General features: G+C 37.8%; 1 protein-coding gene across 2 annotated transcripts in view; it reads left to right on the forward strand.

Annotated features, from left to right (window-relative positions):
* Positions 1–16,125, forward strand: part of gpc5c (glypican 5c) — a 123,740-nt gene that overhangs the window by 7,663 nt on the left and 99,952 nt on the right. For both annotated transcript variants that reach the window (XM_079614511.1, XM_079614510.1), the window contains exon 2: positions 4,304–4,465. In XM_079614511.1, the coding sequence (XP_079470637.1) occupies positions 4,304–4,465 (162 nt within the window). The remainder of the gene's footprint in view (positions 1–4,303; positions 4,466–16,125) is intronic.

Genomic DNA, 16,125 nt, shown 5'->3' on the forward strand with positions numbered 1-16,125 from the left:
TCAAGGTGGAAATATATCTGCCATGTTTGAACTGCTGAGGCCAGGTAAGGATATTCCTGCTGTTTTGACCCAACTCCAAGTATATACTTAACCAAGTTTAATTCATTCGGTAATGATATTTCTAATATCTGATCATTTTATAGTTTTTTAACTGAGGATTTTTTAGCTGAGGATGTATATCATTGGTGTATATACTTAAGCACCAAAGCTTACCCTCTGGTGTTATTTTTATATTTCAGTGAAATTAATGACTATATTTTAGTTCGATCAGGTTTTTCATTCCTCTCTCACATTCAGCATTGTAGAGTACTCAAGTGGAGAGCACAAATTACACCTTATTCCTGAATCTTGCCTCACACGCCTTCACCTTTTTGTTAACGTTTTCTTTGTGTTTTGCTTGTACTGTAGGTGTAGTATTACAGTATTACAGATTTTACATTAGTAAATTAGATTTATGGTGGTATAGTTATGCTATATTTATTGCCTGCCAACTTAAAATGTTGTAAACCTTGAAGGCTTTGGAGCACAGACTTAAGTTTGGTCTCTTCTTGGCAGATTATTGCTAAAGTGATTTTTTGTTTTTTTTCAAATATACATTTTCAAAAACAGGCTTTACTCTAAAACTGAGAAGATCAAAGCCGTCAATCTAAACAAGTTGTGTTCCAAATTTGAGGTTGATATAGTTTTCGGTAAGATTTTGTTTGTGCACAGAAACCAAATGCTTCCACTAATGAAATTCGCTTCCCATCCGTTTCCAATGCGGTCATTTAACCATTTCGAATCATGTACAACAACAAGTATCAAAACCTTTGCCAAGTTATGTGCCATTCCGATGTACTAAAAAATTCTTAAAAACCAAAACTATAATTTTTTTTTGATCGAACCGCACCAGAGGGTTGAGACTGGAATTCTACGACCCAGTTTATATTTGAAGTGGTGTGTTCTCCAAATTATTAAGTTGTGTGTGTGCACATTTGAAGGCCATGAGCACTTGTGCCCATGGCCCTAGTGGTTAGTTTGACCACTGCATTTTGTGGTGATCGTAGCTCCTGTCTAGTTTGACCACAGATTTGACTTTAACTAAAACTTGGACTCTTGTGTGAGTGTCTACGAATCACTTTGAGGTTCCACACTTTTGCCTCTTCTTCTGATTTCAGCCCAATCCGCCAGTTTTTCCTCTGCATCAGCTTTTCACTCTGTTACTGTGGGCGCAAATGCCAGGCAGCGCTCCACAAAGCCAAACACCGGAGCCGCACGCCTGTGGCTTTGAGAAATGCAGGTGTGCTGCCCAGGTCTTTAGAGAGATGTTTTCTTTCCACATGGTTCATCCCAAAAACAGCACATCAGTTGTGGGTAAATATCCTGCTGGTTCCAGCGTACGCCAGCACTTCAAAGCAGCGAGAGCTTCCTGGGAAGGACTTGGGGGGAGCCAGGGGTTAACTCAGTTGGGTTGCCGTCTACTTTAATGACTTTCTTTTTCCTATAAAGTTGCTTCTGCACTTCAAGCATCAGGAAATTGCTTAAGTCTTAACCTAAATAAACCATAACATTTTCATTTCATACTGAAGATATCATGTTTGGGTTCTGCACAACTCGTTCTGGTTGACCAGTAGTGGGAATTTTGGTCATTGGTAGTCATTGTGATGTTGTAAAAAAGGACAGAATAAAGACTTAATCCGCCCAATCAAATGAATGGTTTTTGTCACCTGAGAGTGATTATGGGATCAGGTTGGCTAAGTTTGAACCCCAGAGAATAAGGAAGTGTCCACTCAGGCAGAACCACAGACTCCTGCTGAGGTCCTAATTTACTCACCAGGGGCTGAATTCATTCCCTCATCTCTTAATTAAGACTTGGAGAAAGACATGACAGGGATGGTTTCAGATAGTCTTCTAGACCAGGGTTTTTCAAACATTTTGTTAAGGAAAATTCCCTCTTTCCTAAAGATTAATGGCAGCTATATATTTCCTTCACTCTCAGAAAAAAGGTACAAAAGTGGTCACTGGGGAGGTACCCTTTCAAAAGGTACACATTTGTACCTTATTTACCCCTAGAGTGCATAATTGTACCTAAATGGTACATATTAATACCTTTTTGAAAAGAGGACCCGCCTAGTAATAACTTTTGTACCACATTTTCTGAGAGTGTTCAGTCAATTAAAAACAATGCATTTAAATATTAAAAGTGATCAACAAAATGTAGGGTCAGGGTTAGGTAACACAGTTAATTTATTGACTTTTAATTTGACCTAATTAAATTTCATTGTACACAAAAAATATATATATTTTTTTTCACAAAACGTGTCCTGATAATGATTATATGACCAGTTTAATGACCAGTCTCTTAGACTTTCTAAAATTCCTTTGCAGCCACCAAATCCCAGTTTGAAAATGCCTGTTCTATACTCACTATTTATTTCTCCATGTGTGTTTTCCACATCTTTAGATAATTTAAGCATGTTATGACCTTTCTATCAAATTACCTTTTTTATTTTATATTATTTATAATAAAATAGTCTTTTATTAGAATCGTTCTTTTTATGTCATGTATGTTATTCAAGGGCCTTTTAGTTAATTCTTTCTCTGCCAACTTCTGTATCATTAGCTGATTCCTGCTGAGTTAATGGAGCCTTAAAACTCTTTAATCTCTCTCTCTCTTTCTCTCTCTCTTGCTTCATAAAGAATGTTTATTTTACATTTGCTTTTTTTAAAAAGGTAAATCTTGAATTATAACCTCTAATTATTTCATAGTCAATATATGTCCACATTCTGAAACTTAACTTGAATCATATGTGCATTCATATTTAGCTGTTAACAAATACTTTAATCTACCAATCAAAATTGGAATTAGTAAGGCTGCCGTTACCGTTTCTTTTTTTCTTCTTTTTATTAAAGGTCAATATGTTTCCATCATCCCTAAGGCATGTCTTGTCAGCAGTGGATTTGTGATCATGTCACATGTACCTGTATGTGTGTGTCTTCAAAATCTGACCACTGTTATTTACACCATCCTACGGAGCAGGTGCTTGTGGTTTTTACTTGTATTTGATGACCTGATGTCTGTCTGCCTACACAGCTAGTGAAACTCAATCTCAGATAGTTCTTCAATAATGTCCTGTGAGTCACAGTAGTGAGTGACCTGAGTCTCTAAAGTGCATAGCGGACGTCTGTACAGCATGGAAATGGAATGAAGCTTCCTCATCAGTCATCATGAACAGACAGTCTGCATATCTCACTTTTTCCATTGCTGTGTGTGTTTCTCTTTCTTTAATATAGGTAATAGTTAATAGACTCAACAAAATACATTACATTACAAATCATGCAGCAAAAGAGTTTTGAGATATTGTGCAAGGAACTGTGTGAAAATAAGTCTTTGTTAATCAGTAATCTGCCCTGGCCTGTAATCATAATTTTGTGTGAAAAATAAATAAGTTTTTTTTTCTTTTCTTTTTTTCACATGGAAAGTGCAATGAATTGTATGTATAGGTTTTTGACGTTTTGTAAAAACGTAGTTTGAGGCACTTTATTCTAAAGATGGGGAGGAGGGTTACAACATGTTCTCAAACACTGTAACACTGAGGGATGTTTTTACAGAGTGAAAATGGCTATGAAAACATTTTCCCATGCAGCGTCATAAATGAATGTGGTTCTTTTTTAAACCTGGAATCTGTCATTAAATTAACTATGGAAAAAGTAAGCGAACATTTCATAATGTTGTGTATAAGGAGTTACAATGAATTGGAATATTTCAGAATGTGGTCCATTGAGTGAGTTTCGCATTTAGGAAAGTTTGCTTGGAAGCCATTTCAAAATGTATGCAATGGAAAATGCAGAAACCATTATTCCACTTGTCTGTTAAAATACAGCATTACAGCATGTCATGTTATTTAAAAGATTCTTGTTTTTTGTTTTCATGTGCATAGTTCATATAGACTATTGGGAATACAATGCCCACACAAGGCATAGACTGGTGGGGGCATGGGGTTCAATGCTGCTTTAACTGACTTAACCCTTCTGGGACCCAAAGCACGTGGTGCATCCTGAGTAATTATGTTTCAGCCATGAAGAAAGTGCAAGGGCTTTCTGAGGTTCAGGTTTCATTATACTATCTTTTCACCCCCCAGATCTCTCCAATGCACAAGGCAAAGCCTCAGTAACACTCAATGCCACAACTGCTGTGTATTAAGTTGCATGAATGCATGTGAATGTCGTATTGGTGTAAGGCAGGTTTATTTTATGTTTTTATTGTGTCACTTATGTTATTTGTACAACTTCTGTCTAAGTGCTGTTTTCTCTTTTATTGTAGATGTGGACCTGTCGATGTGCAAACACGCTGGGCCATCATGTTGTACGCGAAGAATGGAAGAGAGCTACAGAGCGGCAGTCCTGAGAGACACCACCCAGAACATCAGAGCATACAGCTTTGAGCTGAAATATCTCATTTCTGCACATGCCGACGCCTTCCAGGGTATATGGATGCATGGATGGATGAATGGTAGAGGAATGAATGGATGATAGATAAGTAAAATGGATGGATAAATACTGTAGATGAATACAGGAATGGATTGATGGATAAATGGATGAATTTATATGGATTGAGCAACATAAGCTCATTGGAAAAATTGCCTGTGTATATTGTATGTGTAGGTACAAACTGTACTTATACATGCAATTCACTGCATTTTCCAGCTGAAATGAACACTAGTGCCAGTAAAACTCCAACACTTTTTATTCCTTTTCATGAAAAATAATGATTACGGGGGTAGATTATTGATTAATAAAGACAGGGCCAGATTTATAAAACAGAGCAAATTAGCTTGATACCGCAATTCCATAAAAGCGCAGATGGGAGTGGAAAGGTCTGCGTGTGATCTACTGATCAGACGCAGCGGGATCATTTCCATAATGACTAACTCAATCTACTAAGAGCAGCACTAAAGGATTATCGTACAGTTGCAAACAAGCAGAGCCGCTGATAATCAGGTGCAGAGGATCTACTCACAGACGCAAAATTGGTTAAGACATTATTTTTTTGGACGTTAGGAAATGGCACAAATACCAGTAAATTGACTAAATACTCCCCTCCCATACATTTTGTGTCTGAATGGGAAACTCCTACAAATGGAATAAATTTAGCAGCAAAAATAACTGTCCACGCCTTTTCAGCGCTAATTTTTGACAGTAGGTTTTTTAACGCTAAAAAAGGTTTTGCGCTCGCTAGCTCTTAGTAAATCTGGCCCTTAATTGCATGCGGTTACCTGCACTGCACCATGTAATGACCTCAAAATGCTTTTAACATATAATTTGTTAAAAACTAATACATTTTGACACGAACAACACACAACCATCTCCATTATATGGCTTTTAACTCACCTGGTGCAGCATTGTAGTTGCGATGTGGTACGAGTTAACTGAAACACGAGTCACAATTAAAGAGTTCAAGAACTGATGTTTGTTTTTGTTAACGTTGTAGTATAAGTTTAGGGTAGGATTTAGTGTAGATGGTATGTTATTTTAAAATACAATAGAGCATTAACATTTTAGCGCCACTCACCGAACATGTCATTACTGAACTTTCTAGATATCTAAAACAACCAATGTAATAAAATCTTGTTATTATTACATTGGTACATTGACATTTCGCTTTGAAATTGTCACAAAATGTGAAAGAAACTTTTTTTTCCCTAATGAACCTGGATTTGGATGCATGTATGGCAAATTTACGGGTTGGCTGTTTCTGTGTACCTCTTTGTTGACCGTAGTTTGACTTGTTTAATTGGTAGAAATGGCACAGTGATTTTTTTTCCACCATGGTTTGGCATATTGTGATTGGTAGAGACACTTAAGAGTTTCATCTTTGGCGCTGGTTGTATGTGAACAGGAAGCCTCTTCTCATAGTCTTGATTAAAGCCCCAGATGCGTCTTTTAGGAAAATATGAACTAACTGCAAACATTCAGAAGCATTTAAAGTCTTAAATTAATTATGTTAGACTATGTTCTATGAAGTCTAGTTATATTAGGTTGGGTTCGGTTATTACATTAATTCTTTAGAAGGGGAATTCAGAGTACTTGCCCACACTCTCACGAGCGTCGAACTCAGTGGCCAAACCATAATCGGCAGTGGGGCTTTAAAGAATCTCAGTCGTATGCAGCCTTGTGTGTGCTTTGGCAGAGAGCACCGGTTGTTATTAAAGTCTTCTGTCAGTTCATTCATGAGTATCAAGCCTTGGTGTGAATGAATGAGCTCTCACATACACTATTTCAGTCTTGCACTCACGTATACGCTCATTTTAACACGATCTGCGACCGCAGTAACTCCACAGATATGGACACATACTCTTACACATGCTATATCTCACAAGAAGGGTGCAAAACCACATACATAGTTTTCGGTTATGCTCTTCAATCATCCCTTTGTCTTTCCCAGACCGTTTTCTTTTGGCAACGTATCCACAAGACAGCGCAGATTGTTCACTGCATTCCACTGAAGTGTTTCTAACGCTTGTGTCTCGGATGCGAAGATATGCGCAGAATGTTTCGTCGTCGACAAATCACATGTAGTAATCAGGAATGTTCAAACAATGGAGCTGATCGCCTTTTACGGCTGCTGATGTGTGTGTGTGGTGTCTGTGTTTGAAAGACTGAGAAATCTATAGTCTCTAGTGATTTATAGATCCTCAACCATTGTTCTTTAATTTCTGCATGGATCAGGGTTAGTGAGGAAGATTGGTTGTGCCAAACAAAAAATGTAACAAAAAATATTGTATTCATTCACTTTAAATAGTTAAACCCTCAAGCTTTTATTTTGACAGAAAACTGCAGGAAGACCTTTAAGTTTTGGTGACACTATTACAAATGCTTCTCATTAGAAATCTTGTGAAATACTATAAAGTTCTGTCCACAAAAATGTTGGAAATTATGCAAATGTAAAACGTTGCATTCCCAAATGCATGTTGAATTGACAGCACATGCAGAGATGGAGCATTTACTGAGAACCTCTGAAAGGCTGAAAACACCGGATCATAAGATGCTCGCATTAAAGGGATAGTTCACCCAACATTTCTGTCTATCATCATTTAGCTCCTCATGTTGTTTCAAAGCTCTATGACTTTGAAACTACATAAGGGTGAGTAAATGACTCATAACTTATAAAATCTATAATTTCTTTAAAAGATATACTTTTTTAAATGTCACAGTGTTTGCTTGTGTACAGTTAAAGGGATAGTTCACCTAAAATTTAAAGTTCTGTCATCATTTACTCGGCCTCTAGTTACCGTATTCCAAACATGTATGAATTTCTTTCTTCTAGAGATATTTTGAAGAATATGGGTAACCAGATAGTTGATGGGGCCCCATTAACTTCCATAGTATGGAAAAAAATACTATGGAAGTCGAGGCCCATCTACTGTTTGGTTCCCACATTCTTAAAAATATCTTCTTATACAGGTTTGGAACAACTTGAGGGTGCATGAGTAAATTACAGAATTTTCAGTTTTGGGTGAACTACCCCTTTAAAGTCAACGGGGTCCAATGTTGCTTGGTCATATCTTATTTTTTTCTGCAGACAAAAAAGTATTTTTGAAATTACATTAGGGTAAGTAAACAGATTTTGGGTGATCTATCCCTTTACGAATAATGTATAATATGTATAGCATCCTTTGGATGAGACGTTAAACCGAGGTCCTGACTCTCTGTAGTCATTAAAAATACCAGGATGTCCTTCGAAAAAAGAGTAGGGGTGTAACCATGGCATCCTGGCCAAATTTGCCCCTTGGCCTCTGTCCATCATGGCTTCCTAATCATCCCCATATACTGATTGGCTTCATCAGTCCATATACTGTCTCCTCTCCACCAGTAAGCTGGTGGGAGTTCTGGCGCAATATGGCTGCTGTCGCATCATCCAGGTGGTGCTGCACATTGGTGGTTGTTGAGGAGATTCCCCCTTCCATATGTGAAGCGCTTTGAGGTCCCAGAAAAAGCGCTATGTAAATGTAACAGATTATATATTGCCACATATTTGCCATGATTGTGAGCATTTTAAGTAAACAATACAAGAGACTGCTAGAGACAATGTCTCCATCCTGGATTAATAATTACCCTGTGGCGTATACATCATATCTGATTACAGACTTAATGTAAAACTTAATTAGAATGATGATTTTAGGTTTTCCATCATTACTATAAGAGTATAGTTAGAAGGCATGTGTTTGTTTAGGGGTGTGTGTGTGTGTGTGTGTGTGTGTGAGTGTGAGTGTGAATCTGTCTCTTCTCATTTGTTGGATCTCGTCTCAGGAAGTTCAGTAGACAGTTGATTCTAATTATCTAGCTTCATCGTGACAGTGGGTATGTTTGTAGTAATAAAGGATTTAAGGAGTTATTAAGGATAATGTTTGCTCTGATCATCTCAGACTAAGAAGGAATCACAGAATTAAAGAGAAACTGGTTAAGGGATGTTGAGTCACTGTCCGTGAGAAAAAGTTTAATAGACAAAGGCTTTGTTTGGAATGTTTATTAAATGACCCTGTCTTTGTTTTATTCCTCTCTGCTAAGCTTGGTTTCAGAGGCCATATTTGGAATGAAATACTGTATGGTTATGTAAGTTGTAGAGTTTTAACATTTGCATCTAAATTTCCCATATTTTGTCCACTGAATCTTTTCCTTACAGCCTTGAATTAATTTGTCAAATTAAACATGCCATCTTCTTGGGTCGGGTATGACCAGAATCTTGTTTTTTTTTAATACCAGTAATTTTTTATCACAGTGTATATATCATTATATGGTTATGTTTTGCAGATATTTCTAACTAAAAATGTATTCTTACTATTATGTGGTAATTTATTTTTAATGATTCAGTGAATTATATACTTAACAATCGAAAGATACTTATCAGGGTTATTGTCATAAAATAATAATACAACTATTTAAAAATAATTGTTTATTGAAATAAAGTGGAAATAAAATCAAATCTAAATATTAGTTAAAAAACTTAAACTAATTGAAATTTAGAAATGTTACCTTGGCAATACACTGAAATAAGTTTAATTTGAAGCACTAAAATTAAGTAATTAATAAAAAATGTGTTATAAAACTAACCAAAACTAACCAAATCTGAAATTAAACAAATTGAACCTAAATAGCAATATAAAAAAACAGCTAATAAAATGACAGAAGTATATAGAGAAATTAACATAATGTAAAAATATAAGCAAATTAAAAATAATAATAAAACTAATAAAAACTAAAACTAAATGAACACTTAGGCTACTTATCTAAATATCTAAATTTGTCTTTTTTTTTTAATTCCCCTAGTCTAGTGTGTCACCTGAATATGGTTCATACTGTATACTTTTGTCATATACATTACTGTGTATATATTCTTTTTTAAATGGTATGTTTTATTTTTAACTTTCCTAATTAAATTGTGTAAAAATATATAATTTTTTATAAATGAATTCACATGGTTCATATTGCTTTTTGTTCATTTGTCACATAGAAAAGTCTAGTGCATTGCATTGTGAGATACAAAATTCCACTCTGCCTTTAAACTGCACATTTTACCAAACTTATTTGTTCATTCTGATGTTTGATGGTATGGTAGAATGCCATTCTGAACAGAGCCAAAGAAAGGGAAACAATGAGGTGAAGGCAGTCCCAGGAGCAGCAGTCAGGCCTTTCCTCACTGGGGTTCATAATGACAGTGACTAATTGTCTTTCTCCATGTGGCCATGGGTAAGTGCACGAGTGAGTGTTTCTATGTCAGTATGTCCTCAATTTTCCCTCAGAGGTTTGAAGAGGTGCAAAATAACAGATGGATGTTGCTTACAGACTTTAGATAGGAGAGAGTAGAGAAGAGGCAAGAGAAGATGAGAAACTCAGATGTTTACGTTTACATACAGCTCTGGAATGCTGCTAAATGAAAATAGATTTGTGTGAGATTTAGTGGCAATTTCCACAAGTAATTACCTGTAAATCTGAAGTAATTATTGCTTCTTTGTCAACAAATCATATCTGGAAAAAGGTGCACAGTTTTGCTGTCTAGCATGCCCTTTTTTGCCCCTGCTTGTAGATGTCTTAACTACACCATCTGGCTGCACAGACTGTTGACCGTTCAAAATTTGGGTAACACTTTTATATAAGATTTAATTTAAGTTGTTGTAGTTAAGGCATCTACTAGCAGGGGGTGCAAACCCTTGCACCTCTTTTCACTTATCAAACAAATCGCTCACAGTGTAAGGCATGGGATTTGGGCCTCAAGTGCTTTAAAAAATTTCATAGGACACTAAAGCGTATCGTATTCATGGAAAGTGCCAGTAGAAACCTCATAACTGCTTAGCAGAGACAGTATAGTAGACGCCTTCTTGGTGGCATCATGCCAGTTGTGCTCTGGGGAAACCCTTCTCTCTCACTCATTCTCCTTCAGTCTTCCGTTCTGTCTGGCCTTTCTCTCTTTTCCCATTGTTGTTATTCATCTTTCCCTTGTCTTCATCAGTGATCGCATGACTCTTAAAGTCTCAGAGGAATCCCCCTTCTCTTATACGTCCTCCTCCCAAAGATCATTTGGCCTTTTTGGAGGGTAGATTTATCCATTGACTAATTGAGCTTGCCATGTTACTTCCTTAGCTGGCCTTGGACCACAACTTATGTCCCCTAAAGAGAAAAATAAAAAGAAAAGGATTGAGAGAGAGCGGTAGTTTGGCCTGAACTGACGGGTTGACCCAAACCCAAAGCCTGATGTCAGCGGTGAGTGGGCTTGGGACAGGAAGTGATGCTCATACCGTACCTCTGAGCAAATCTAGTGGCTTCAGCCTCACACGCAATGCACCTGCTATGTCATTCCCATGGTAACAGTGGAATGGATGGATTCTAAACATCCCATCCGGCCCCTGCTGTCCAGCTGTCGTGAGATGGACGCCGGTGTTCTGGGAATGATGCTAGCCTGTTGTCCGCCGTACAGGACAGAATGAATGCTTTTGTTGTTCAACAAAGGTTAAAGAAATATTTAGAGTGACCCAGCTGTCTGCGTTCCCCTAAAGACCGCATGCTGAGCACTTCAGAGAGAAAAAATAAAATGCAATTTGTCTGGAAATGTCCAACGTCAGATGAGAGATTGTGTGGGGCAAACAAACAAAACAAGTGAGTGAATCTTTCTGTAGAAGTAAAAAAGGCCCCCCCCAAAAAAACTAGTTTAAAGGTGCTCTAAGCGATGTCACGCATTTTTTAGGCCAAACATTTTTTTGTCACATACAGCAAATATCTCCCCACTATCCGCTAGCTGTCTGTCTCCTGAACACACTCTAAAAAAACGCGGTCTCTGTAGACACCCCAGGCTCCACAAACAGCAGCAAAAATAAACTGGACTAACCCGCACCACGAAACATAACAAACTGTTCCAGCCAATAACCATCAAGAATGATGTGGGGTGGGGTTTGGGGGGTTATTGCGCGGATGAGAAGGAGGGAGGGTCTAGCTAGCCTCCGTTTTGTTTGACAATAGTTCGAACATCAACAAGAAGTGACGTCACCCAAGATCGCTTAGAGAACCTTTAAGGTGATAGTTAAAAATTTTTTTCTAGATGCATTACATTAGCTGGTCCAATCCTGTCTAGATGGTTAATCAACTGAACTACCAGGTGGTGGACCTGCTTTTGATTTGGTTGACCATCATGGCACGAACTCTAAGGGCCCTAGGCTATTATAACGATCTAATCGCATGGTCTAAAGTGTCCGAATCCGATCCACTTTTGTTAGTTCAACAATGGAGAAAAATGTTCGGTGTGCATGGTCTAAAAGGCCTGTCCCTATTCTCTTAATGAGTAATGGGTGTGTTTTGGGCGTAACGTGCAATAAACCAATCAGAGTCTCATCTCCCATTCCCTTTAAAGGCCAGTTGTGCTCGCGCCATGGCGGATTCGCTATGTACATGACGGAATTTGCAAGCGGAAAGACTGAACGCTTCTCCAGAGAGGAAACGGATCTGCTCGTGCCCGAGGTTAAAGTGCGCAAGCAGACCATCTACGATACAAGCCGGATGCCACCTTATCTTTATGTACACAATATTTATCTTTGACATTGCAATCCTTTTATTTTTAATATTTGGCTAGTTTGTGTGCTGCTGCGCATCCCTGTATGTGTAATAAGCAGAGTGTACGCGCGTTGTGCATATTAGACTTCAACTAATGTAGAAGTGAAAGCACGAATTGAGAGCGCCATATGAAGACCTCCTATCTTTAGTAAAAAAATGCATGCTGAAATGGTATGGGCACGCCACAAGATCATCAAGACTTGACCACATAATATTACAAGGCACAGTACAGGGAAGCAGACAAAGAGGTAGACGGAGGAAGAGATGGGAAGACAACATCAGAGAGTGGACCGGTCTAGAGCTGAGTGACACAGTGCGGAAAGCAGAGAACCGAGAGGAATGGAAGAAGCTGGTTGCCAAATCTTCAGTGGTGCCCCTACGGTCCAGAAGACTACGGGATAAGTGAAGTGAAGTGAATGCGCACCCACCTATAGGCGCACATTACTAATACGCCCTTTAAATAACAAAAAAAAAAATACTGGCTATGACTTTAGACCATGTTTTTGTTGGGCAATGGCGCAGTCTATTTCAGTTGCCTCAAAATAACAACGTGCCAACAATGCGCCTGAACACTCCTCGTTTGCATTTGCTATCTAAAAAACGTGGCGCAGGATGTGGAAAATGTTAACTGCGTTGGGCTGAAACTATCAAAAACACTTCCGTCGCGACTCGCGCTGCCAGGTGTATGATAGGGCCCAAAGCATGAACAATAATAGTAATGGTGATGCTTACCCCAGCAAACTCTACTAATGAAAGATGTTTGAAAGGGAAAAAAAAAACAGGAAATAGGAGTACAAGTAGTGTTTAGGCCAGGGGGCGTCTGAGGAGAAAGGGAGTGGTATCATCTCCAGAGTGTCATTGCGGCCACTTTCACACGGCTTTTAGGTTAGCGTCTAGCTGCTTCATGTCTCATTATTCACTTCATTACCTCAGACTGAAATGGACAACCAAACACACGATCCAAACCCAATCATGGCTCAAACTCTCCACCCTCTCTCCTTTTCTCTTCCAAAATCATTAGGTTGTCCTAATACTGTGAGGGAGAGACAGAGAAGAGATGGTGGTTTGATTTCCTGTTGTTCAGTCTTTTCCAACAGCATGGTGAACCATATTTCAGGAGAAAAAGCTGCCACCAATCATCACAGAACATGCTTGAGATGTCTGAACAGCTGGCACTAGAAGAAAGTTTTCTGTTGGAAGAGAAAAGCATTTTTCATTTCAGAATTGAGGGATCATCAGTCCTCCTTTTACTTACTCCTCTTCCCGTCTTTCTCTCTCTCTTTTCCCAAGTGTCTGATTAATACTCAATATATAGCCGCATTTATTTGAAATAGTTACGTTTTGTAGCATTATAAATGTCTTTAATGTCACTTTTGATCAGATTAATGCATCCTTGTAGGTTTAAAAACTTTGCATTTGTGTTTCAAGCTTGAATATTTTTTTTCCTCAAGACTAAAGGAACACATGCATATAATTATGGGCTACACAAATATTTCGAATCAGTTGTTTTCCAGAAATAATTAGCTTTTATACAGCAATTTACTGCATTGTTTCTTGACTGCAAGTCTAGAAGTGAACGATGATGATTGGGGTGTTCGGATAAATTATCGGTGCAGCGATCTGGAGACCGACGTCACAATTTTTTTCGCACACACACACATACTCACACACTACATCCGGCATCTCAGGAATTGTGTCTTAGTGACTTTTGATATAACGGTGCAGCCATTTTAATTGCAATCTGATGAGAGAGATATTGGTGAAACATTCCTCTGCACCCTCCACCTGTTTCCCTTCTGACAGCAAAGACGCTGCTGAGGGGAGGGGATTTGAAGTCTGCAGCAGTTTTAGACAGGTGGTTACGTCTAGTTTGTCTCCTAATGTGTAGCATTAAGTGCTGTTGATTTAACCTTGTGTGCTCGCATGTTTGTTTACAGAGCATTTCTGAACTCAGGGTTCAGATTTGAGTGGATTGAGTTGTAATTCATTTCAGTATGGTGCAAAAGAATGCCTTTAATTGGCTAATTTTATTGAGAGCAATTATATGAACGGCCTTTCACTGATAAAGTCGACAACGTGTAAACTTAATGAATTTATTAAATGGTTTAAGAAGAACTTTTTAGTAATGGGTGGGATTCACACCGATTGAAATCCAGTGACACATTATACACATATGTCAAAAAGAGGCCTAATTTTAACACTAAAATGTTTAGGTTCATTTTTATTAATTTATTTATTTATTGAGAGTGAGGATTATTATTGTTTACAAAGATAAAAAAAACAGTAACTTATAATATAATTTTATTTTTTATATATAATTCAGAATTAATGGTCAATTAAATTTTTTTTAGGATTCTTTCTACAGAAAATGAGAAAAAACAACAACAACATTTATTTGTAAGGAATATTTTGTAACATTATAAATGGCTTAATTTTTTATACATTTAATGAATCCTTGCGGATTAAACATACATTTCTATATAAAATGATTTAAAAAGGAAGGTAGTACATTTACATTTATTCATTTAGCTCATGCTTTTTATCCCAAATAAATTAAAAATGTGGAATACAACAAGTCATATTTATTTATTCATTTATTTATTTGTGATTTATGTCAATTTGTTCAAATTGATGCGGTTTATTGGCAAAGCAAGGAATGAAAACAGCTAAAAGGGGAACGGGCTCTTAAATGTCTGGTTTGAAACTCGTATCTTGTGTTGGATCTTAAGATAACCATTACTCCAATTAGTACTTTTTTGTACACTTAATAGCACCAATGTCTAGTTGTAGCAACAAGCAACATAATCTTATAGCAACAAAATCCATTCCCCATTTGTTTATCAGCACAGAGCAGACATGTTCACTTAATTTCAATTAATTTCTCCATCTTGTTTTTCAATCTCATTGCTCTCCGTCCTTCAGCTTCTCATGCTGAAGTTGCATTTGGTAATGTGACGTGTTTTCTCATCACAGCTGTTTTAGTCAGAGGACAGGGATGTATGCATTGTCACTAATTAAAGTGGGATTTTATAGCCCCCCTACAGAGGTGATGAACTCATATCTGCGTCTGACCCGTATGAAACACAAGCCCTTGGCTGGATTACGGGGCTTTCTGGGGTGGAAGATGATCGACAGATGATGTACTCTTCATGTCTCGAACCAGCCAGGCCCTCGAACGCTCTGAATGCTGACTGAGGAATGCAGCATGGCCTTGTATTTAGGGTCTTGGCCGTGACAAAAGTGGGTCACTCACTGGGGGTTATCAGGTTTACTGGCTCAAACTTGTAGTTTTACAGTTGAATCCAGTTCAAAAATGTGTTCATTAGTTTCTGTATGTTTAGTGCACTAAGAGGTGCATGACATCAGGGAATGTTTACATATCCCAGGAGAGTTTAATGCGGAAACACCTTTGTCTTTTATATCTTATCTTTCTACTATCATTTGTTCAGTTTTACTCATCTGCCTGAATCCTTTCGCCAGCAGACTGTGCATTTAGGAAATGAGTCTTGGTCATTAGGTGGATTAGTCATCTCTAAAAGCCTTTAGTAGACCCTCTTAAGAGGCTATATAACATCCAATTACATGGCTGTAAATCTGGCTCCCATCTTGGCTCACTGGCATCCCTGCAACACTGCAGTTCCCCATCTCACAAACCAGTAACGTACAGTGTTACTTTCCTCTGGAGCCCAGTGACGGGGATTATTTCTCCCATCATAAACCTTTATTTCTCTCCATTGAGCTCATTTGGATTCAGAGGAGATGCTTGAAATGGAATTATAGTGTATACTCTTGCATGCTGTGTGGTATAGTTGGTATACTGCCACTGTTTAAAAAAAGTGTTATGCGATAAGTGTTTCAATCTGTTGTTTGCTACTTTTGTCACGGCCCTGTTGTTCTAAAATGAAAGAAGTAGATTCACAGTCTTGGTTCTTATTGGTAGGCACTGTGCATTTGCAAAAGTTTGAATATTGCTGAACTTTGTTGAATCGCTAATGCTCGCAAATGCTAATGCTACCCCATATTACCACCTCTTAATGAAAATTAGTA

This window comes from Phoxinus phoxinus, assembly GCF_949152265.1.
Source record: "Phoxinus phoxinus genome assembly, chromosome: 5".
In the NCBI taxonomy this organism is placed as follows: domain Eukaryota; kingdom Metazoa; phylum Chordata; class Actinopteri; order Cypriniformes; family Leuciscidae; genus Phoxinus; species Phoxinus phoxinus.